Source organism: Hyperolius riggenbachi, chromosome 10 (genome assembly GCF_040937935.1).
Source record: "Hyperolius riggenbachi isolate aHypRig1 chromosome 10, aHypRig1.pri, whole genome shotgun sequence".
NCBI lineage: Eukaryota > Metazoa > Chordata > Amphibia > Anura > Hyperoliidae > Hyperolius > Hyperolius riggenbachi.
Window position 1 is genome coordinate 1,609,629 of NC_090655.1, and position 25,327 is coordinate 1,634,955.

The following is a 25,327-nucleotide window of genomic DNA, read 5'->3' on the forward strand; positions in this document are numbered from 1 at the left end:
AGATGTGTATAACGTAGCTCGCTATACCGACCAGCGTGGCCAGGCAGAGGCGTATAACGTAGCTCGCTATACCGACCAGCGTGGCCAGGCAGAGGCGTATAACGTAGCTCCCTATACCGACCAGCGTGGCCAGGCAGAGGCGTATAACGTAGCTCCCCGTACTGACCAGCGTGGCCAGGCAGAGGTGTATAACCTAGCTCCCCGTACTGACCAGCGTGGCCAGGCAGAGGTGTATAACGTAGCTCCCCGTACCGACCAGCGTGGCCAGGCAGAGGCGTATAACGTAGCTCCCCGTACCGACCAGCGTGGCCAGGCAGAGGCGTATAACGTAGCTCCCTGTACCGACCAGCGTGGCCAGGCAGAGGTGTATAACGTAGCTCCCCGTACCGACCAGCGTGGCCAGGCAGAGGCGTATAACGTAGCTCCCTGTACCGACCAGCGTGGCCAGGCAGAGGTGTATAACGTAGCTCCCCGTACCGACCAGCGTGGCCAGGCAGAGGCGTATAACGTAGCTCCCTGTACCGACCAGCATGGCCAGGCAGAGGCGTATAACGTAGCTCCCTGTACCGACCAGCGTGGCCAGGCAGGTGTAGAACGTAGCTCCCCGTACTGACCAGCGTGGCCAGGCAGAGACGTATAACGTACCTCTCTATACCAACCAGCGTGGCCAGGCAGAGACGTATAACGTACCTCTCTATACCAACCAGCGTGGCCAGGCAGAGGTGTATAACGTAGCTCCCCATACCAACCAGCGTGGCCAGACAGAGGTGTATAACGTAGCTCCCCATACCAACCAGCGTGGCCAGGCAGAGGCGTATAACGTAGCTCCGTGTACCAACCAGCGTGGCCAGGCAGAGGCGTATAACGTAGCTCCCCATACCGACCAGCGTGGCCAGGCAGAGGCGTATAACGTAGCTCCCCGTACTGACCAGCGTGGCCAGGCAGAGGTGTATAACGTAGCTCGCTATACCGACCAGCGTGGCCAGGCAGATGTGTATAACGTAGCTCGCTATACCGACCAGCGTGGCCAGGCAGAGGCGTATAACGTAGCTCGCTATACCGACCAGCGTGGCCAGGCAGAGGCGTATAACGTAGCTCCCCGTACCGACCAGCGTGGCCAGGCAGAGGCGTATAACGTAGCTCCCTGTACCGACCAGCGTGGCCAGGCAGAGGTGTATAACGTACCTCCCCGTACTGACCAGCGTGGCCAGGCAGAGGTGTATAACATAGCTCCCCGTACCGACCAGCGTGGCCAGGCAGAGGCGTATAACGTAGCTCCCCGTACCGACCAGCGTGGCCAGGCAGAGGCGTATAACGTAGCTCCCTATACTGACCAGCGTGGCCAGACAGAGGTGTATAACGTAGCTCCCTATACTGACCAGCGTGGCCAGGCAGAGGCGTATAACGTAGCTCCCTATACTGACCAGCGTGGCCAGGCAGAGGTGTATAACGTAGCTCCCCGTACCGACCAGCGTGGCCAGGCAGAGGCGTATAACGTAGCTCGCTATACCGACCAGCGTGGCCAGGCAGAGGCGTATAACGTAGCTCCCTATACTGACCAGCGTGGCCAGGCAGAGGAGTATAACGTAGCTCCCCGTACCGACCAGCGTGGCCAGGCAGAGGCGTATAACGTAGCTCCCTATACCGACCAGCGTGGCCAGGCAAAGGCGCATAACGTAGCTCGCTATACTGACCAGCGTGGCCAGGCAGAGGCGTATAACGTAGCTCCCTGTACCGACCAGCGTGGCCAGGCAGAGGTGTATAACGTAGCTCCCCGTACTGACCAGCGTGGCCAGGCAGAGGTGTATAACGTAGCTCGCTATACCGACCAGCGTGGCCAGGCAGAGGTGTATAACGTAGCTCCCCGTACTGACCAGCATGGCCAGGCAGAGGCGTATAACGTAGCTCCCTATACTGACCAGCGTGGCCAGGCAGAGGCGTATAACGTAGCTCCCCGTACCGACCAGCGTGGCCAGGCAGAGGCGTATAACATAGCTCCCCGTACCGACCAGCGTGGCCAGGCAGAGGCGTATAACGTAGCTCCCTATACTGACCAGCGTGGCCAGGCAGAGGCGTATAACGTAGCTCCCCGTACCGACCAGCGTGGCCAGGCAGAGGCGTATAACATAGCTCCCCGTACCGACCAGCGTGGCCAGGCAGAGGCGTATAACGTAGCTCCCTGTACCGACCAGCGTGGCCAGGCAGAGGCGTATAACGTAGCTCCCTGTACCGACCAGCGTGGCCAGGCAGGTGTATAACGTAGCTCCCCGTACTGACCAGCGTGGCCAGGCAGAGGCGTATAACGTAGCTCGCTATACCGACCAGCGTGGCCAGGCAGAGGCGTATAACGTAGCTCCCCGTACTGACCAGCGTGGCCAGGCAGAGGCGTATAGCGTAGCTCCCTGTACCGACCAGCGTGGCCAGGCAGAGGTGTATAACGTAGCTCCCTGTACCGACCAGCATGGCCAGGCAGGTGTATAACGTAGCTCCCCGTACTGACCAGCGTGGCCAGGCAGAGGTGTATAACGTAGCTCCCCGTACTGACCAGCGTGGCCAGGCAGAGGTGTATAACGTAGCTCCCCATACCGACCAGCGTGGCCAGGCAGAGGCGTATAACGTAGCGCCCCGTACCGACCAGCGTGGCCAGGCAGAGGCGTATAACGTAGCTCCCCGTACCGACCAGCGTGGCCAGGCAGAGGTATATAACGTAGCTCCCCATACCGACCAGCGTGGCCAGGCAGAGGCGTATAACGTAGCTCCCCGTACCGACCAGCGTGGCCAGGCAGAGGCGTATAACGTAGCTCCCTGTACCGACCAGCGTGGCCAGGCAGAGGCGTATAACGTAGCTCCCTGTACCGACCAGCGTGGCCAGGCAGAGGCGTATAACGTAGCTCCCTATACCGACCAGCGTGGCCAGGCAGAGGCGAGGTTCAAAGTAAGAAAAACTTTGACCAGGTCCCCCTTAATGTTCTCACCTCTTCCCTTGCCTGGTGCCCCTCACAGCCTGGGGGCCCATGCAGAGCTGGGACAAGGTCCTCCAGCACCCAAGGCTGAGACACCAAAGTGCGCCCCTCCATCCCTGCCACCCCAGCCATCACACACTGATTGCTATTAGACTAAGAGGCGCCACAAGGCCCACAGCCTCCCCAACACCTTAATATCTAGTTATCTGACTTGCAGTCACTGCTATGTATCCCCTTTTCTTATTTCTTTCTGCTTCATACACAATTAGGAATGACAGCTGAATAGATTGTGCGCCCCCTCCTACACTGCGCCCTGAGGCTGGAGCCTCTCCAGCCTCTGCCTCGGCCCGGCCCTGGGCCCATGTCACAAGAGTCAGAAAACAAGTGTGGCCATCATGATCGTTACACCCATAACAAGTGTAGCCACAAACCACCTGATCTGATGTATAGTGCCCTGTATGGGAGGAGGGGAAGGCTTAATAATTGGAGCCCCCCGCCCCACCTGTGGGCCCTATGCAATTGCAGCCGGGACTGCTCCCCTGCCCCACACAGCTCTGTACCCCCCCCCCCCATATATCAGTGTCCCCCTCCCCCCATGTCACTGTGTCTGCTCAACAGCTCAACAAACTGGGACAAGAGCGAATTCTCCACTCTCCTCACACTGTCACATGTCAGCTGCATGTGAGGGAATGAATGTCACCAGCAACCGTCACAGCCGGCCAGGGAATTCACCATCCAACACACGGCGACACAGACACACAGACACACACACTGTACAGAGTCACACAATCAGAGTGACACACACATCCACACACAGCGACACACGGCGACAGAGACACAGAGAGAGAGAGAGAGAGAGAGAGAGAGAGAGAGAGAGACACACACACACACACACACACTGTACACACACACACACACCACATACATACACACACACCACATACACACACACACACGTACACACACACTGTACACACACACTGTACACACACACTGTACACACACACTGTACACACACACACACACACTGTACAGAGTCACACAATCAGAGTGACACACACATCCACACAGCGACACACGGCGACAGAGACACAGAGAGAGAGACACACACACACACACACACACACTGTACAGAGTCACACAATCAGAGTGACACACACATCCACACAGCGACACACGGCGACAGAGACACAGAGAGACACAGAGAGAGAGACACACACACACACACACACACACACACACACACACACACACACACACACTGTACAGAGTCACACAATCAGAGTGACACACACACCCACACACCGACACACGGCGACAGAGACACAGACACACACACACACACACACACACACACACACACACACACTGTACAGAGTCACACAATCAGAGTGACACACACATCCACACACAGCGACACACGGCGACAGAGTCACAGAAAGAGAGACGCACACACACACTTCCATATGCCTCTGCCATACTGGCACCCACAGAGGCAGCCTCCTGTAGACAGGACTATGCACGGTGCATACTAAGCATGCTGTACCTGTGACAACTACATGGATATTTATAGACAGACGCAAATCGCTGAAGGCCTCAGGAATACCGCCAGCGATGTCCAGCTGCCCCCAGCAACCAAGTCCAGCCAAGCCTAATGGCCCATACTCACGGGCTACAAATGTCGCCTGCAGCGACAGGTCGCCCGTGAGTATGCGGCGTTGCACGGGCGCGCACCCCGAACCGTCGCTCGCCGCTGATGTCGCCGGGCGATTGGCGCGGTCAATCGCCTGGCGACAGTCGCCGCCGCAACTGTCGCTACTCCGCGTGAGTACGCGGACTAGCGACAGCAACCTCCATTGAAGTATACGGAGGTTCCGGCGGGGGGGAGGAGGAACGTCGGCGACAGCTTCCGTCGCACCGCTGGTCCCTCTTCCACGTGTGTATGCGGAGGGACCTGGCGAGGAGCTGTCGCCGGCCTGTCGCCCACATGCTCACGTGTGCTGGCGACAGGCCCTAGAAGTTGCCCGTGAGTATGGGCCATTACAGTCACCCAGCCATTCATATCATATAGGGGTGTTATATCACTGCACTTCCCATTCTGCAAGTGACAGTCCAGAAAATTGTATAATTGTGCAGCTGCCTCACCTCTTCCACTGGCCAAGAGCATTATTATATATTATTATTATTAATTTATGTAGCACTGACATCTCCTGCAGCACATTACAGAGTACATAGTCATGTCACTGACTGTCCTCAGAGGAGCTCACACTCTAATCCTACCATAGTCATAGTCTAATGTCCTACCATATTATTATTATGTATTTATATACCACTGATATCTTCTGCAGCACATTACAGAGTACATAGTCATGTCACTGACTGTCCTCAGATGAGCTCACAATCTAATCCTACCATAGTCATAGTGTAATGTCCTACCATGTTATTATTATGTATTTATATAGCACTGACATCTTCTGCAGGACATTACAGAGTACATAGTCATGCCACTAACTGTCCTCAGAGGAGCTCACACTCTAATCCTACCATAGTCATAGTGTAATGTCCTACCATATTATTATTATGTATGTATATAGCACTGACATCTCCTGCAGCACATTACAGAGTACATAGTCATGTCACTGACTGTCCTCAGAGGAGCTCACACTCTAATCCACTGATGGCTAACCTTGGCACTCCAGTTGTGGTGGAACTACAAGTCCCATGAGGCATTGCAATACTCTGACAGGCCCAAGCATAACTCAGGGAAGGCATAGACATGATGGGATTTGTAGTTTTCTCACAGCTGGAGTGCCAAGGTTAGCCATCACTGCTCTAATCCTACCATAGTCATAGTGTAATGTCCTACCATATTATTATTATGTATTATCAGGGACGGTTCTCTCATGAAGCAAGGTGAAACATTTGCATCAGGCGCAGAAATTACAGGGGGCGGCCTTTTTGTACTGTGTTTACACTAACAGCATGCAGTCAGAGTAGGAGTAGCGAGAGGAGAGCAAGGTGAAGAGGTCATCATTGTGGAAAAGCAGCTTGTTGTGCTTTATGAGGAGTCTGGCAGTGAGTGAGGAGGGGGGAGACAGGAGAGCAGCATTGTGGAAAAGCAGCTTGTCGTGCTGTGTGAGGAGTGTGACAGTGAGTGAGGAGGGGGAAGGCAGGAGAGCATCATTGGCAAAAACGCAGCTTGTTGTGCTGTATGAGGAGGTTGACAGTGAGTGAGAAGGGGGGAGGCAGGAGAGCAGCATTGGGGAAAAGCAGCTTGTTGTGCTTTGTGAGGAGTCTGGCAGTGAGTGAGGAGGGGGGGAGGCAGGAGGGCAGTATTGGGGAAAAGCAGCTTGTTGTGCTGTGTGAGGAGTATGACAGTGAGTGAGGAGGAGGGAGGCAGGAGGAGAGCAGCAGTGTTTCATTTGACTTGCACAGCAGAAGGGAGGAGGTGGCACTGCTGTCCTGACTGAGGAGGAATGGAGTGGCTGATGGTGAGCAGCTGGTTTGTCACAGACTCACAGCCAGCCAGTGTGCTATTGTGTTGAAGTTAAATGAAGCAGAGTAAGTTGTTGGGTGCTGTGCGATCATTGGAAATCGGGGTGGTGGGGCTGTTTCCACTAGTGCGAATTTGCACACATTTTCTGCATGCAGATTTGCATAACCAGTACAAGTCAATGGGCCCATTTCCACTGCACAGCAGAGCCATTAGAATTTGCACACTGCAAGCATAGTGTGTGATTAGCATGTAATGGATAGGAAAATCGCATGAGTTTTCACTATGCGAATTTTCCATGCAAATTTGTACGTTTTCCCGTAACAATGTAAGAGCACACAGGCACTGACGTGGTTAAATTCACATACTTACAAAAATCCATGAAAATGCATGTGTTTTCACGTTAAAATTTGCATACGAACGTGTACAAATGTGCATCCGCATGTAAATCAGTCTACGCGTTTTCCACAACGGAATCGCACTAGTGGAAACGTAGCTTTAGTAAGAGGGCCCATTTCCACTAGGAAGGGATTGCAGCGTTTCCCTGCGTCCGAGCCGGAGTGGGAAACATTGGCGGTTTCCGTTACAGAGCCTGCAGTCCGATCCGCATGCCGGCGCCATTTCTCCTGGCATGTGCCGGAGTCCCTCTGCACGGCAACACCGATTCTGATGCGTACTCGTGGCTCTGCACGTGCCGCCGGCTACACCGAAACCGGGCATTGCGCGCATGTTATCCTGCCGATTCTAGCCGACACAAAAAAGCACAGAGCACCACCACCACAACGTACCGCGCAATTCACCGAGCATTGCCACATTCGGTAACGCAGAAAATGGCTAATTTTACCAAACGGTTACTGAAATCTTAAGTGAGAGGGATATGGAGACTGACATTTCCTTTTACACAATACTAGTTGCCTGGCTGTCCTGCTGATCCTCTGCCTCTAATACTTTTAGCCACAGCCCCTGAACAAGCATCCAGCAAATCAGGTAACTGAAGTCAGACTGAATTAGCTGCATGCTTGTTTCATTCGTGCGATTCAGACATTACTGCAACCAGAGATCAGCAGGACAGCCAGGCAACTGGTATTGTAACAGGAAATAAATATGGCAGTCTCCATATCCCTTTCACTGCAGGTGTACTTTTAAGCTTTTACCGCATGGAAAAACAGAAATTACCGACTTGTCAGGTAAATACGTCAAATGTCAGTGTGCTGAGATGATCACATGCAGTAACACAAGTGAGATGTCCGGTGTCCCCAGCCTGGAGCTGTCAGTAAATGTGAGGTCACAGATTATCACATGCAGTAACACAAGTGAGATGTCCGGTGTCTCCAGCCTGGAGCTGTCAGTAATGTGAGGTCACAGAGATTATCACATGTGGTAACACAAGTGAGATGTCCGGTGTCCCCAGCCTGGAGCTGTCAGTAAATGTGAGGTCACAGAGATTATCACATGCAGTAACACAAGTGAGATGTCCGGTGTCTCCAGCCTGGAGCTGTCAGTAAGTAATGTGAGGTCACAGAGATGATCACATGCAGTAACACAAGTGAGATGTCCGGTGTCTCCAGCCTGGAGCTGTCAGTAAATGTGAATTCACAGAGATGATCACATGCGGTAACACAAGTGAGATGTCCGGTGTCCCCAGCCTGGAGCTGTCAGTAAATGTGAGGTCACAGATTATCACATGCGGTAACACAAGTGAGATGTCCGGTGTCTGCAGCCTGGAGCTGTCAGTAAATGTGAATTCACAGAGATTATCACATGCGGTAACACAAGTGAGATGTCCGGTGTCCCCAGCCTGGAGCTGTCAGTAAATGTGAGGTCACAGAGATTATCACATGCGGTAACACAAGTGAGATGTCCGGTGTCTCCAGCCTGGGGCTGTCAGTAAATGTGAGGTCACAGAGATTATCACATGTGGTAACACTAGTGAGATGTCCGGTGTCTGCAGCCTGGAGCTGTCAGTAAATGTGAGGTCACAGAGATTATCACATGCGGTAACACAAGTGAGATGTCCGGTGTCTGCAGCCTGGAGCTGTCAGTAAATGTGAATTCACAGAGATTATCACATGCGGTAACACAAGTGAGATGTCCGGTGTCCCCAGCCTGGAGCTGTCAGTAAATGTGAGGTCACAGAGATTATCACATGCGGTAACACAAGTGAGATGTCCGGTGTCCCCAGCCTGGAGCTGTCAGTAAATGTGAGGTCACAGAGATTATCCCATGCGGTAACACAAGTGAGATGTCCGGTGTCCCCAGCCTGGAGCTGTCAGTAAATGTGAGGTCACAGAGATTATCACATGCGGTAACACAAGTGAGATGTCCGGTGTCCCCAGCCTGGAGCTGTCAGTAAATGTGAGGTCACAGAGATTATCACATGCGGTAACACAAGTGAGATGTCCGGTGTCTCCGGCCTGGAGCTGTCAGTAAATGTGAGGTCACAGAGATTATCACATGGGGTAACACAAGTGAGATGTCCGGTGTCCCCAGCCTGGAGCTGTCAGTAAATGTGAAGGTCACAGAGATTATCCCATGCGGTAACACAAGTGAGATGTCCGGTGTCTCCAGCCCGGAGCTGTCAGTAAATGTGAACTCACAGAGATTATCACATGCGGTAACACAAGTGAGATGTCCGGTGTCTCCAGCCTGGAGCTGTCAGTAAATGTGAGGTCACAGAGATGATCACATGCGGTAACACAAGTGAGATGTCCGGTGTCTCCGGCCTGGAGCTGTCAGTAAATGTGAGGTCACAGAGATGATCACATGCGGTAACACAAGTGAGATGTCCGGTGTCTCCGGCCTGGAGCTGTCAGTAAATGTGAGGTCACAGAGATTATCACATGGGGTAACACAAGTGAGATGTCCGGTGTCCCCAGCCTGGAGCTGTCAGTAAATGTGAAGGTCACAGAGATTATCCCATGCGGTAACACAAGTGAGATGTCCGGTGTCTCCCGCCTGGAGCTGTCAGTAAATGTGAGGTCACAGAGATGATCACATGCGGTAACACAAGTGAGATGTCCGGTGTCTCCCGCCTGGAGCTGTCAGTAAATGTGAGGTCACAGAGATTATCACATGCGGTAACACAAGTGAGATGTCCGGTGTCTCCAGCCTGGAGCTGTCAGTAATGTGAGGTCACAGAGATTATCACATGCGGTAACACAAGTGAGATGTCCGGTGTCTCCAGCCTGAAGCTGTCAGTAAATGTGAGGTCAGAGAGATTATCACATGCGGTAACACAAGTGAGATGTCCGGTGTGCCCAGCCTGGAGCTGTCAGTAAATGTGAGGTCACAGAGATTATCACATGCGGTAACACAAGTGAGATGTCCGGTGTCTCCAGCCTGGAGCTGTCAGTAATGTGAGGTCACAGAGATGATCACATGCAGTAACACAAGTGAGATGTCCGGTGTCCCCAGCCTGAAGCTGTCAGTAAATGTGAGGTCACAGAGATTATCACATGCGGTAACACAAGTGAGATGTCCGGTGTGCCCAGCCTGGAGCTGTCAGTAAATGTGAGGTCACAGAGATTATCACATGCGGTAACACAAGTGAGATGTCCGGTGTCTCCAGCCTGGAGCTGTCAGTAATGTGAGGTCACAGAGATTATCACATGCGGTAACACAAGTGAGATGTCCGGTGTCTCCAGCCTGAAGCTGTCAGTAAATGTGAGGTCACAGAGATTATCACATGCGGTAACACTAGTGAGATGTCCGGTGTCTCCAGCCTGGCGCTGTCAGGAAATGTGAGGTCACAGAGATGATCACATGCGGTAACACAAGTGAGATGTCCGGTGTCCCCAGCCTGGAGCTGTCAGTAAATGTGAAGGTCACAGAGATTATCACATGTGGTAACACAAGTGAGATGTCCGGTGTCTCCAGCCTGGAGCTGTCAGTAAATGTGAGGTCACAGAGATTATCACATGCGGTAACACAAGTGAGATGTCCGGTGTCTCCAGCCTGGAGCTGTCAGTAAATGTGAGGTCACAGAGATTATCACATGCGGTAACACAAGTGAGATGTCCGGTGTCTCCAGCCCGGAGCTGTCAGTAAATGTGAGGTCACAGAGATGATCACATGCAGTAACACAAGTGAGATGTCCGGTGTCCCCAGCCTGGGGCTGTCAGTAAATGTGAGGTCACAGAGATTATCACATGTGGTAACACTAGTGAGATGTCCGGTGTCTCCAGCCTGGAGCTGTCAGTAACTGTGAGGTCACAGAGATTATCACATGTGGTAACACTAGTGAGATGTCCGGTGTCTCCAGCCTGGAGCTGTCAGTAACTGTGAGGTCACAGAGATTATCACATGTGGTAACACTAGTGAGATGTCCGGTGTCTCCAGCCTGGAGCTGTCAGTAACTGTGAGGTCACAGAGATTATCACATGCGGTAACACAAGTGAGATGTCCGGTGTCCCCAGCCTGGAGCTGTCAGTAATGTGAGGTCACAGAGATGATCACATGCAGTAACACAAGTGAGATGTCCGGTGTCTCCAGCCTGGAGCTGTCAGTAAATGTGAGGTCACAGAGATGATCACATGCGGTAACACAAGTGAGATGTCCGGTGTCCCCAGCCTGGAGCTGTCAGTAAATGTGAGGTCACAGAGATTATCACATGTGGTAACACTAGTGAGATGTCCGGTGTCTCCAGCCTGGAGCTGTCAGTAACTGTGAGGTCACAGAGATTATCACATGCAGTAACACAAGTGAGATGTCCGGTGTCTCCGGCCTGGAGCTGTCAGTAAATGTGAGGTCACAGAGATTATCACATGCGGTGAGCAGACTTGTGTTAACAAGTGAGATGTCCGGTGTCTGCAGCCTGGAGCTGTCAGTAAATGTGAGGTCACAGAGATGATCACATGCAGTAACACAAGTGAGATGTCCGGTGTCTCCGGCCTGGAGCTGTCAGTAAATGTGAGGTCACAGAGATTATCACATGCGGTAACACAAGTGAGATGTCCGGTGTCCCCAGCCTGAAGCTGTCAGTAATGTGAGGTCACAGAGATGATCACATGCGGTAACACAAGTGAGATGTCCGGTGTCTCCAGCCTGGAGCTGTCAGTAAATGTGAGGTCACAGAGATTATCACATGTGGTAACACTAGTGAGATGTCCGGTGTCTCCAGCCTGGAGCTGTCAGTAACTGTGAGGTCACAGAGATTATCACATGTGGTAACACTAGTGAGATGTCCGGTGTCTCCAGCCTGGAGCTGTCAGTAACTGTGAGGTCACAGAGATTATCACATGCGGTAACACAAGTGAGATGTCCGGTGTCTCCAGCCTGGGGCTGTCAGTAAATGTGAGGTCACAGAGATTATCACATGTGGTAACACTAGTGAGATGTCCGGTGTCTCCAGCCTGGAGCTGTCAGTAACTGTGAGGTCACAGAGATTATCACATGCAGTAACACAAGTGAGATGTCCGGTGTCTCCAGCCTGGAGCTGTCAGTAAATGTGAGGTCACAGAGATTATCACATGCGGTAACACAAGTGAGATGTCCGGTGTCTCCAGCCTGGAGCTGTCAGTAACTGTGAGGTCACAGAGATTATCACATGTGGTAACACTAGTGAGATGTCCGGTGTCTCCAGCCTGGAGCTGTCAGTAACTGTGAGGTCACAGAGATTATCACATGTGGTAACACTAGTGAGATGTCCGGTGTCTCCAGCCTGGAGCTGTCAGTAACTGTGAGGTCACAGAGATTATCACATGTGGTAACACTAGTGAGATGTCCGGTGTCTCCAGCCTGGAGCTGTCAGTAACTGTGAGGTCACAGAGATTATCACATGCGGTAACACAAGTGAGATGTCCGGTGTCCCCAGCCTGGAGCTGTCAGTAATGTGAGGTCACAGAGATGATCACATGCAGTAACACAAGTGAGATGTCCGGTGTCTCCAGCCTGGAGCTGTCAGTAAATGTGAGGTCACAGAGATGATCACATGCGGTAACACAAGTGAGATGTCCGGTGTCCCCAGCCTGGAGCTGTCAGTAAATGTGAGGTCACAGAGATTATCACATGTGGTAACACTAGTGAGATGTCCGGTGTCTCCAGCCTGGAGCTGTCAGTAACTGTGAGGTCACAGAGATTATCACATGCAGTAACACAAGTGAGATGTCCGGTGTCTCCGGCCTGGAGCTGTCAGTAAATGTGAGGTCACAGAGATTATCACATGCGGTAACACAAGTGAGATGTCCGGTGTCCCCAGCCTGAAGCTGTCAGTAATGTGAGGTCACAGAGATGATCACATGCGGTAACACAAGTGAGATGTCCGGTGTCTCCAGCCTGGAGCTGTCAGTAAATGTGAGGTCACAGAGATTATCACATGTGGTAACACTAGTGAGATGTCCGGTGTCTCCAGCCTGGAGCTGTCAGTAACTGTGAGGTCACAGAGATTATCACATGTGGTAACACTAGTGAGATGTCCGGTGTCTCCAGCCTGGAGCTGTCAGTAACTGTGAGGTCACAGAGATTTTCACATGCGGTAACACAAGTGAGATGTCCGGTGTCTCCAGCCTGGGGCTGTCAGTAAATGTGAGGTCACAGAGATTATCACATGTGGTAACACTAGTGAGATGTCCGGTGTCTCCAGCCTGGAGCTGTCAGTAACTGTGAGGTCACAGAGATTATCACATGCGGTAACACAAGTGAGATGTCCGGTGTCTCCAGCCTGGAGCTGTCAGTAACTGTGAGGTCACAGAGATTATCACATGCGGTAACACAAGTGAGATGTCCGGTGTCTCCAGCCTGGAGCGGTCAGTAACTGTGAGGTCACAGAGATTATCACATGTGGTAACACTAGTGAGATGTCCGGTGTCTCCGGCCTGGAGCTGTCAGTAACTGTGAGGTCACAGAGATTATCACATGTGGTAACACTAGTGAGATGTCCGGTGTCTCCAGCCTGGAGCTGTCAGTAACTGTGAGGTCACAGAGATTATCACATGCGGTAACACAAGTGAGATGTCCGGTGTCCCCAGCCTGGAGCTGTCAGTAATGTGAGGTCACAGAGATGATCACATGCAGTAACACAAGTGAGATGTCCGGTGTCTCCAGCCTGGAGCTGTCAGTAAATGTGAGGTCACAGAGATTATCACATGTGGTAACACTAGTGAGATGTCCGGTGTCTCCAGCCTGGAGCTGTCAGTAACTGTGAGGTCACAGAGATTATCACATGCGGTAACACAAGTGAGATGTCCGGTGTCTCCAGCCTGGGGCTGTCAGTAAATGTGAGGTCACAGAGATGATCACATGCGGTAACACAAGTGAGATGTCCGGTGTCTGCAGCCTGGAGCTGTCAGTAAATGTGAGGTCACAGAGATTATCACATGCGGTAACACAAGTGAGATGTCCGGTGTCTCCGGCCTGGAGCTGTCAGTAAATGTGAGGTCACAGAGATTATCACATGCGGTAACACAAGTGAGATGTCCGGTGTCCCCAGCCTGAAGCTGTCAGTAATGTGAGGTCACAGAGATGATCACATGCAGTAACACAAGTGAGATGTCCGGTGTCTCCAGCCTGGAGCTGTCAGTAACTGTGAGGTCACAGAGATTATCACATGCGGTAACACAAGTGAGATGTCCGGTGTCTCCAGCTTGGAGCTGTCAGTAAATGTGAGGTCACAGAGATTATCACATGCGGTAACACAAGTGAGGTGTCTGGAGTCTCCAGCCTGGAGCTGTCAGTGATGTGAGGTCACAGAGATTATCACATGCGGTAACACAAGTGAGATGTCCGGTGTCTCCAGCCAGGAGCTGTCAGTAAATGTGAGGTCACAGAGATTATCACATGCGGTAACACAAGTGAGGTGTCCGGTGTCTCCAGCCTGGAGCCGTCAGTAAATGTGAGGTCACAGAGATTATCACATGCGGTAACACAAGTGAGATGTCCGGTGTCTCCAGCCTGGAGCTGTCAGTAAATGTGAGGTCACAGAGATTATCACACGCGGTAACACAAGTGAGATGTCCGGTGTCCCCAGCCTGGAGCTGTCAGTAAATGTGAGGTCACAGAGATGATCACATGCAGTAACACGTGAGATGTCCGGTGTCCCCAGCCTGGAGCTGTCAGTAAATGTGAGGTCACAGAGATGATCACATGCGGTAACACAAGTGAGATGTCCGGTGTCTCCAGCCCGGAGCTGTCAGTAAATGTGAGGTCACAGAGATGATCACATGTGGTAACACTAGTGAGATGTCCGGTGTCTCCAGCCTGGAGCTGTCAGTAATGTGAGGTCACAGAGATGATCACATGCGGTAACAAGTGAGATGTCCGGTGTCCCCAGCCTGGAGCTGTCAGTAAATGTGAGGTCACAGAGATTATCACATGCAGTAACACAAGTGAGATGTCCGGTGTCTCCAGCCTGGAGCTGTCAGTAAATGTGAGGTCACAGAGATGATCACATGCAGTAACACAAGTGAGATGTCCGGTGTCTCCAGCCTGGAGCTGTCAGTAAATGTGAAGTCACAGAGATTATCACATGCTGTAACACAAGTGAGATGTCCGGTGTCTCCAGCCTGGAGCTGTCAGTAAATGTGAGGTCACAGAGATGATCACATGCGGTAACAAGTGAGATGTCCGGTGTCCCCAGCCTGGAGCTGTCAGTAAATGTGAGGTCACAGAGATGATCACATGCGGTAACACAAGTGAGATGTCCGGTGTCTCCAGCCTGGAGCTGTCAGTAAATGTGAGGTCACAGAGATGATCACATGCGGTAACACAAGTGAGATGTCCGGTGTCTCCGGCCTGGAGCTGTCAGTAAATGTGAGGTCACAGAGATTATCACATGCGGTAACACAAGTGAGATGTCCGGTGTCTCCAGCCTGGAGCTGTCAGTAACAACCATTCGGAAGGTTACATAACGGAGGAAACAGAGCAGAGAAAAGGGGAAACTAATTACACGATCCAGGAAAATAAGGAAGTTACTAATAAAAATATTTCCCTAATTTCACATTATTATGTAGTTCATAAAAATAACTAATAAGATACTTGGTTTTGAGCCGATACGAGTTTTATGGTAATTTTAAGCAGCCTGGACTTGCTCCTTCCTTGTCAGTATAATAAACAATGCTGCCTGTATCACATCTGTCATCCATGCGTCCTGCACTGCAATAATCCAGCAAATACAACATAAAATACCACACAATTCCGTAAATACCGAGTGAAAAGGAATAAGATGAAATGGGGCCCCAGGCAAGACAGCAGTTACATAGTTATTTTGGTTGAAAAAAGATATACGTCCATCGAGTTCATCCAGAGAACAAAATTCCCGGTTCTGATTTGGTGGGGCGAGCATCTACCAGGCCTATAGACTCTCTCCAGACCTGTTCACAATACTGCGCTATAGCTGATCACTGCCCATACAAGGCTATGGGCCTCTTCACAGTACTGCGCTGTAACTGATCACTGCCCATACAATGCTATGTGCCTGGTCATAGTACTGCGCTGTAACTGACCACTGCCCATACAATGCTATGTGCCTGGTCATAGTACTGCGCTGTAACTGACCACTGCCCATACAATGCTATGGGCCTGGTCACAGTACAGTGCTGTAACTGATCACTGCCCATACAATGCTATGGGCCTGGTCACAGTACAGCGCTGTAACTGATCACTGCCCATGCAATGCTATGGGCCTGGTCACAGTACAGCGCTGTAACTGATCACTGCCCATGCAATGCTATGGGCCTGGTCACAGTACAGCGCTGTAACTGATCACTGCCCATGCAATGCTATGGGCCAGGTCACAGTACTGCCCTATAACTTATCTCTGCCCATACAATTCTATAGGCCTGTTCACAGTACTGCGCTGTAACTGATCACTGCCCATACAATCCTATGGGCCTGTTCACAGTACTGCGCTGTAACTGATCACTGCCCATACAATCCTATGGGCCTGATCACAGTACTGCGCTGTAACTGATCACTGTCCATACAATGCTATGGGCCAGGTCACAGTACTGCCCTATAACTTATCTCTGCCCATACAATTCTATAGGCCTGTTCACAGTACTGCGCTGTAACTGATCACTGCCCATACAATCCTATGGGCCTGTTCACAGTACTGCGCTGTAACTGATCACTGCCCATACAATCCTATGGGCCTGGTCACAGTACTGCGCTGTAGCTGATCACTGCCCATACTATGCTATAAGCCTGTTCATAGTACAGCGCTGTAACTGATAACTGCCCATATAATGCTATGAGCCTGTTCATAGTACAGCGCTGTAACCGATCACTGCCCATAGAATGCTATGAGCCTGTTCATAGTACAGCGCTGTAACCGATCACTGCCCATAGAATGCTATGGGCCTCGTCACAGTAATGCACTGTAACCAATCACTGCCCATACAACTCTATGAGCCTGTTCACAGTACTGCACTGTAACTGATCACTGCCCATACAATCCTATGAGCCTGTTCATAGTACTGCGCTGTAACTGATCAGAAGTCACAGCTCCCCCTGCTGGCAGTAGGACCGCCTCCTTCCTCACCTGCAGGCCGCCAGCATCCCCCATCCATCAGATCGGAGCGGCAGACGATCCCCCTGCGCAGGCCCAGGCCCTCTCCGCCAGTCCCGACCCCGAGCGATGATGCCTGCAGCCCAGGCCAGCATTGCCTTACTCCAGGGTGAGGAGTCCATGGGAGACCTCCAAGCCTCGGATCCCACTGCTGCCTCCCGCGGAACGCACACACAGCCATAAAGAGGACCTGCTGCTCCTAGTTCCCCGATGTAAGAGCTGGAGCTGTGTGCTTCTCACTCACTATGGCCTCTTTTCCACAGACTGATGATAGGCAGTGAAATGCCTCTAAAACTCTCACAACGGCTCGCTGCTGCCTGGTAACTCCTCCCTGCTGCCTGGTAACTCCTCCCTGCTGCCTGGCAACTCCTCCCTGCTGCCTGGCAACTCCTCCCTGCTGCCTGGTAACTGCTCACTGCTGCCTGGTAACTGCTCACTGCTGCCTGGTAACTGCTCACTGCTGCCTGGTAACTGCTCACTGCTGCCTGGCAACTCCTCCCTGCTGCCTGGTAACTGATCACTGCTGCCTGGCAACTCCTCCCTGCTGCCTGGCAACTCCTCCCTGCTGCCTGGCAACTCCTCCCTGCTGCCTGGCAACTCCTCCCTGCTGCCTGGTAACTCCTCCCAGCTGCCTGCTTACTGCTGCCTGGTAACTGCTTACTGCTGCCTGGTAAATGCTCGCTGCTGCCTGGTAACTCCTCCCTGCTGCCTGGTAACTGCTGCCTGGTAACTCCTCCCTGCTGCCTGGTAACTCCTTCCTGCTGCCTGGTAACTCCTCCCTGCTGCCTGGTAGCTCCTCCCTGCTGCTTGGTAACTGCTGCCTGGTAACTCCTCCCTGCTGCCTGGTAACTCCTCCCTACTGCCTGGTAACTGCTAGCTGAGTACACAGCTCAACAGTCCCTGGAAAAGAGGCCTATCTGTCTCAGCCAGCAGCTGCACCTGGGGACACTAGGGAGGGGCAATGAGATGCAAAGGATTCCGAGTTGATGCAGGATTATGCAAATTCACTATGCAAATTGTCTCCCGGTGGATTTTCATTGGACCATTTTCAAGCTGCATATATTTGCACACAGAATTTGCATAATCCTGTATGAACTTGGAATTATTTGCATCTCATTGACCCTCCCTAACAGGCCCCACCCACCATCCATGCTGACTGCCGCCCACTCAGATTGAGGCCTCTTTTCCACGAACTGTTTATAGGCAGTGAAATGCCTCTCAAACTCTCACAACTGCTCGCTGCTGCCTGGTAACTGCTCACTGCTGCCTGCCTGGTAACTGCTCGCTGCTGCCTGGTAACTGCTCGCTGCTGCCTGGTAACTGCTCGCTGCTTCCTGGTAACTGCTCGCTGCTGCCTGGTAATTGCTCGCTGCTGCCTGCTAACTGCTCGTTGCTGCATGATAACTGCTCGCTGCTGCCTGGTAACTGCTCGCTGCTGCCTGGTAACTGCTCGCTGCTGCCTGGTAACTGCTCGCTGCTGCCTGGTAACTGCTCGCTGCTGCCTGGTAACTGCTCGTTGCTGCATGATAACTGCTCGCTGCTGCCTGGTAACTGCTCGCTGCTGCCTGGTAACTGCTCGCTGCTGCCTGGTAACTGCTCGCTGCTGCCTGGTAACTGCTCGCTGCTGCCTGGTAACTGCTCGCTGCTGCCTGGTAACTGCTCGCTGCTGCCTGGTAACTGCTCGCTGCTGCCTGGTAACTGCTTGCTGCTGCCTGGTAACTGCTTGCTGCTGCCTGGTAACTGCTTGCTGCTGCCTGGTAACTGCTCGCTGCTGCCTGGTAACTGCTCGCTGCTGCCTGGCAACTGCTTGCTGAGCACACAGCTCAACAGTCCGTGGAAAATAGGCCATACACAGGTAACGGGCACCTCCACTTCCCCCTCCCCCGCCAATGCTGTATCCAGCGCAGGAGATTTGGGTGCAGCTTGCGCCCCCATAGGCCGTAATAGGAATTACAGCTATATCGGCACTGTCAGAAATAGAGCTGAAGTTACTTTTAAAACACTGTAATCCGGCCACCAGCAATAGCTGGAAGCCAAATTATATCATTACCACCATCCATGGCGGCCTGGAGGGGGAATAGTAATTACCGCAGCCGGGACTTGTGCAGCAGCAGGATCAGCCATATACCGGCTGTATCCTGCGCCCAAGTCTCCCGGTGGCCAATTCATATATATTTCCCCCCCCCTCCATCATTGAAGCTGCATTTCATTGGCCCAATTACCAGATGCATACAATTTGCATGCAAGTCACAATTGCCATCACATTGCCTATCCCAACTCTGCAGAGTTCTTTGCAGGTTAAGGTTCTTTATTTGCAGATAGGCACCCAGTATAACAAGTTAGAACTCTTTACTGAAGAAAAACATGCAGAGGTATATCACACACCACCATCAGGAAATGCAGCTTACCTAAAGGATACCTGAGGTGACATGTGACATGATGAGATAGACATGTGTATGTACAGTGCCTAGCACACAAATAGGTAACTATCAGATATGTAAGTGGCTGACTCAGTCCTGACTCAGACAGGAAGTGACTACAGTGTGACCTCATTGATAAGAAATTCCAACTATAAAACACTTTCCTAGCAGAAAATGGCTTCTGAGAGCAGGAAAGAGATAAAAAGGGTCAATGGGTCATAGATTTTAGCTCTGGCATACTTCAATGAATGTGTCATTGAGCAAAAACAATAAAACAGTTAAAACTTAAAAAGTAGATTTAAACATAAAATAAAACTGTGGAATATCTTAAAAAGTCATTTTTAGGAGAAGGAAGATAGATACAATCGTTTATTTCATTCGTTTATCTCTGCCCGGGGTGTCCTTTAACCTCCCTGGCGGTAAGCCCGTGCTGAGCAGGGGCTATGCCGCCGGGAGGCACCGCTCAGGCCCCGCTGGGCCGATTTGCATAATTTGTTTTTTGCTGCACGCAGCTAGCACTTTGCTAGCTGCGTGCAGTGCCCTATCGCTGCCGCCACCCGACGCTATACGCGTCGCCGCAGCCGCCCCCCCCCCCCCCGATCAGTGCCAGGCAGCGCTGTGGGGTGGATCGGAGTCCCCTTTGACGTCACGACGTCGATGACGTCATCCCGCCCCGTCGCCATGGCGACGGGGGAAGCCCTCGAGGAGATCCCGTTCTGTGAACGGGATCTCTTGATCTCCGATCGCTGGTGGCAATCGGAGGGGATGGGGGGATGCCGCTGAGCAGCGGCTATCATATAGCGAGACCTATTAAAATTAAAAAAAAAAAACGTATTTGCTGCCCCCTGGTGGATTTTGACAAACCGCCAGGAGGGTTAGGGCAGAGAGGAACACAGAGTGAATACAGGAAGTGACAATCCCATAAAGATTACCATCACGTTCTGCACACAGTGACATCTTGTGGTGTTTATACTATAGATTAAGGTAACTATGTTGTTAAATAGTTGGAAATAGTTGGAATAATAATGGAATAGAAAATCTTTATTGTCATTGTAACAACCGAAATTGTACAACGAGATTCTAAAGTGCAATTTTTCCAGCAAAAACAGCATAACAACATTCCATTCCTACATACATTGCATTGCACACTGTATGATTTCTGATAAAGATTTTGATGAAGAATTTCACAGGGGATAAATATGAGAGAAATGTTTCTCCTGCGGACGCGCAGAGCCGGAAAGCATGGCGGAGTCCTCTTTTAATGGAACGGCGGTTCCAGAGTCGGATTAGTGCATGCAAATCTCCCCTTCTCCCTCTGCAGATCCGTCCTCCTGTCAGACGGGGATTTGCATGTTTGTCAGACTTTTGGGCGCAGCGAGAGCGGTGGCGTTGTACGGTGGAGCGGCAGAAATCAGCAGCTGCGACTAAATATAGACATCTGTGCACGTCGCCTGAAAGAGCAAGGCGAGTATTTAGTGAGATTCTCGGCCCGACACCAGCAGTAGGACGCCTGGAAATGGCGGACAGCCCCTTTAATTAAGTGCCCTGATCCTACTAGAGTGAATGGGACGTGAGCGAAGCGATTGCTTTCTTTATAATACATTATCACCGTCAGGCCCACCCGACTCTCATCCCGACTTCTCTAACGCTTTCATCTGGCACAATCCCTGCCTGGCGGTGAGATCCCCTCGTACGTAATGCTTTCATCTGGCACAATCCCTGCCTGGCGGTGAGATCCCCTCGTACGTAACGCTTTCATCTGGCACAATCCCTGCCTGGCGGTGAGATCCCCCCCCCCCCCCACACACGTAATGCTTTCATGTGGCACAATCCCTGCCTGGTGGTGAGATCCCCCCCGCACGTAACGCTTTCATCTGGCACAGTCCCTGCCTGGCGGTGAGATCTCCCCGCATGTAACGCTTTCATCTGGCGCAATCCCTGCCTGGCGGTGAGATTCCCCCCCCCCCCCCCCCCGCACGTAATGCTTTCATGTGGCACAATCCCTGCCTGGTGGTGAGATCCCCCCCCCCCGCATGTAACGCTTTCATCTGGCACAGTCCCTGCCTGGCGGTGACATCCCCCCGCACATAACGCTTTCATCTGGCACAGTCCCTGACTGGCGGTGAGATCCCCCCGCACGTAACGCTTTCATCTGGCACAGTCCCTGCCTGGCGGTGAGATCCCCCTGCACGTAACGCTTTCATCTGGCACAGTCCCTGCCTGGCGGTGAGATTCCCCCACACGTAACGCTTTCATCTGGCACAATCCCTGCCTGGCGGTGAGATCCCCCCCGCACGTAAGGCTTTCATCTGGCACAATCCCTGCCTGGCGGTGAAATCCCCCCGCACGTAACGCTTTCATCTGGCACAATCCCTGCCTGGCGGTGAGATCCCCTCGTACATAACGCTTTCATCTGGCATAATCCCTGCCTGGCGGTGAGATTTCCCCCCCCCCCCCCCCCCGCACGTAATGCTTTCATGTGGCACAATCCCTGCCTGGCGGTGAGATCCCCCCGCACCTAACGCTTTCATCTGGCACAATCCCTGCCTGGCGGTGAGATCCCCCCCACACCTAACGCTTTCATCTGGCACAACCCCTGCCTGGCAGTGAGATTTCCCCCCCCCCCGCACGTAACGCTTTCATCTGGCACAGTCCCTGCCTGGCGGTGGGATCCCCCCGCACGTAACGCTTTCATCTGGCACAATCCCTGCCTAGCGGTGAGATCCCCCCGCACGTAACGCTTTCATCTGGCACAATCCCTGCCTGGCGGTGAGATCTCCCCGCACATAACGCTTTCATCTGGCATAATCCCTGCCTGGCGGTGATATCTCCCCGCACGTAACGCTTTAATCTGGCATAATCCCTGCCTGGCGGTGAGATCCCCCCGCACGTAACGCATTCATCTGGCACAATCCCTGCCTGGCGGTGAGATCCCCCCACATGTCACGCTTTCATCTGGCACAATCCCTGCCTGGCGGTGAGATCTCCCCACATGTAACGCTTTCATCTGGCACAATCCCTGCCTTGCGGTGAGATCCCCCCGCACGTAACTCTTTCATCTGGCACAATCCCTGCCTGGGGGTGAGATCCCCCCCCCGCCCCCCCGCACGTAACGCTTTCATCTGGCACAATCCCTGCCTTGCGGTGAGATCTCCCCGCACGTAACGCTTTCATCTGGCACAATCCCTGCCTGGCGGTGAGATCCCCCCCCCGCATGTAATGCTTTCATCTGGCACAATCCCTGCCTGGTGGTGAGATATCCCCCCGCACGTAACACTTTCATCTGGTACAATCCCTGCCTGGCGGTGAGATCCCTCCGCACGTAACGCTTTCATCTGGCACAATCCCTGCCTGGTGGTTAGATCCCCCCGCACGTAACGCTTTCATCTGGCATAATCCCTGCCTGGCGGTGAGATCCCCCCGCACGTAACGCTTTCATCTGGCACAGTCCCTGCCTGGCGGTGAGATCCCCCCCCCCCCCCCCACCTAACGCTTTCATCTGGCACAATCCCTGCCTGGCGGTGAGATCCCCCCGCACGTAACGCTTTCATCTGGCACAATCCCTGCCTGGCGGTGAGATCCCCCCGCACGTAACGCTTTCATCTGGCACAGTCCCTGCCTGGCGGTGAGATCCCCCCCCCCCACCTAACGCTTTCATCTGGCACAATCCCTGCCTGGCGGTGAGATCCCCCAGCACGTAACGCTTTCATGTGGCACAATCCCTGCCTGGCGGTGAGATCTCCCCCCCGCACGTAACGCTTTCATCTGGCACAATCCCTGCCTGGCGGTGAGATCCCCCCGCACGTAACGCTTTCATCTGGCACAATCCCTGCCTGGCGGTGAGATCCCCCCACATGTCACGCTTTCATGTGGCACAATCCCTGCCTGGTGGCGGGATCTCCCCGCACGTAACTCTTTCATCTGGCACAGTCCCTGCCTGGCGGTGAGATCCCCCCCGCACATAACGCTTACATCTGGCACAGTCCCTGCCTGGCGGTGAGATCCCCCCCACACGTAACGCTTTCATCTGGCACAATCCCTGCCTGGCGGTGAGATCCCCCCGCATGTAACGCTTTCATCTGGCACAATCCCTGACTGGTGGTGAGATCCCCCCGCACATAATGCTTACATCTGGCACAGTCCCTGCCTGGCGGTGAGATCCCCCCACACGTAACGCTTTCATCTGGCACAATCCCTGCCTGGCGGTGAGATCCCCCCACAAGTAACGCTTTCATCTGGCACAATCCCTGCCTGGCGGTGAGATCCCTCCGCATGTAACGCTTTCATCTGGCACAATCCATGCCTGGCGGTGAGATTCCCCCCCCCCCACACACGTAACGCTTTCATGTGGCACAATCCCTGCCTGGCGGTGAGATTCCCCCCCCCCCGCCCCACACACACACACGTAACGCTTTCATGTGGCACAATCCCTGCCTGGTGGTGAGATCTCCCCGCACGTAACGCTTTCATGTGGCACAATCCCTGCCTGGCGGTGAAATCCCCCCGCACGTAACGCTTTCATCTGGCACAATCCCTGCCTGGCGGTGAGATCCCCCCGCACGTAACGCTTTCATCTGGCACAATCCCTGCCTGGCGGTGAGATCTCCCTGCACGTAACGCTTTCATCTGGCACAGTGCCTGCCTGGCGGTGAGATCCCCCCGCACGTAACGCTTTCATCTGGCACAATTCCTGCCTGGCGGTGAGATCTCCCCACATGTCACGCTTTCATCTGGCACAATCCCTGCCTCGCGGTGAGATCTCCCCACACGTAACGCTTTCATCTGGCACAATCCCTGCCTGGCGGTGAGATTCCCCCCCACATGTAACGCTTTCATCTGGCACAATCCCTGCCTGGCGGTGAGATCCCCCCGCACGTAACGCTTACATCTGGCACAATCCTTGCCTGGCGGTGAGATCCCCCCCGCACGTAACGCTTTCATCTGGCACAATCCCTGCCTGGCGGTGAGATCCCCCCACATGTCACACTTTCATCTGGCACAATCCCTGCCTGGTGGTGAGATCTCCCCGCACGTAACGCTTTCATCTGGCACAATCCCTGCCTGGTGGTGAGATCCTCCCGCACGTAACGCTTTCATCTGGCACAATCCCTGCCTGGCGGTGAGATCCCCCCACACGTAACGCTTTCATCTGCCACAATCCCTGCCTGGCGGTGAGATCCCCCTGCACGTAACGCTTTCATCTGGCACAATCCCTGCCTGGCGGTGAGATCCCCCCCGTACGTAACGCTTTCATCTGGCACAGTCCCTGCATGGCGGTGAGATCCCCCCCGCACGTAACGCTTTCATCTGGCACAATCCCTGCCTGGCGGTGAGATCCCCCCACACGTAACGCTTTCATCTGGCACAATCCCTGCCTGGCGGTGAGATCCCCCGCACGTAACGCTTTCATCTGGCACAATCCCTGCCTGGCGGTGAGATCCCCCCGCACGTAACGCTTTCATCTGGCACAGTCCCTGCCTGGCGGTGAGATCCCCCCACACGTAACGCTTTCATCTGGCACAATCCCTTCCTGGCGGTGAGATCCCCCCGCACGTAACGCTTTCATCTGGAACAATCCCTGCCTGGCGGTGAGATCCCCCTGCACGTAACGCTTTCGTCTGGCACAATCCCTGCCTGGCGGTGAGATCCCCCCCGCACGTAACGCTTTCATCTGGCACAATCCCTGCCTGGCGGTGAGATCCCCCCCCGCACGTAACGCTTTCATCTGATACAATCCCTGCCTGGCGGCTAGATCCCCCCCCCCCCCCCGCACGTAACGCTTTCATCTGGCACAGTCCCTGCCTGGCGGTGAGATCCCCCCGCACGTAACGCTTTCATCTGGCACAATCCCTGTCTGGCGGTGAGATCCCCCCGCACGTAACGCATTCCTCTGGCACAATCCCTGCCTGGCGGTGAGATCCCCCCCCCCGCACGTAACGCTTTCATCTGG

General features: G+C 53.2%; 1 protein-coding gene across 2 annotated transcripts in view; it reads right to left on the reverse strand.

Moving 5' to 3' along the window:
• LDB1 (LIM domain binding 1) overlaps nucleotides 1–17,373 on the reverse strand; it is a 173,713-nt gene extending 156,340 nt beyond the window's left edge. The window contains exon 1 of one of the 2 annotated variants that reach the window (XM_068256225.1): nucleotides 16,931–17,373. In XM_068256225.1, the coding sequence (XP_068112326.1) occupies nucleotides 16,931–17,138 (208 nt within the window). In that variant the 5' untranslated portion in view covers nucleotides 17,139–17,373. The remainder of the gene's footprint in view (nucleotides 1–16,930) is intronic. The other variant, XM_068256224.1, reaches the window with a different exon arrangement.
• Nucleotides 17,374–25,327: the final 7,954 nt, after the last annotated feature.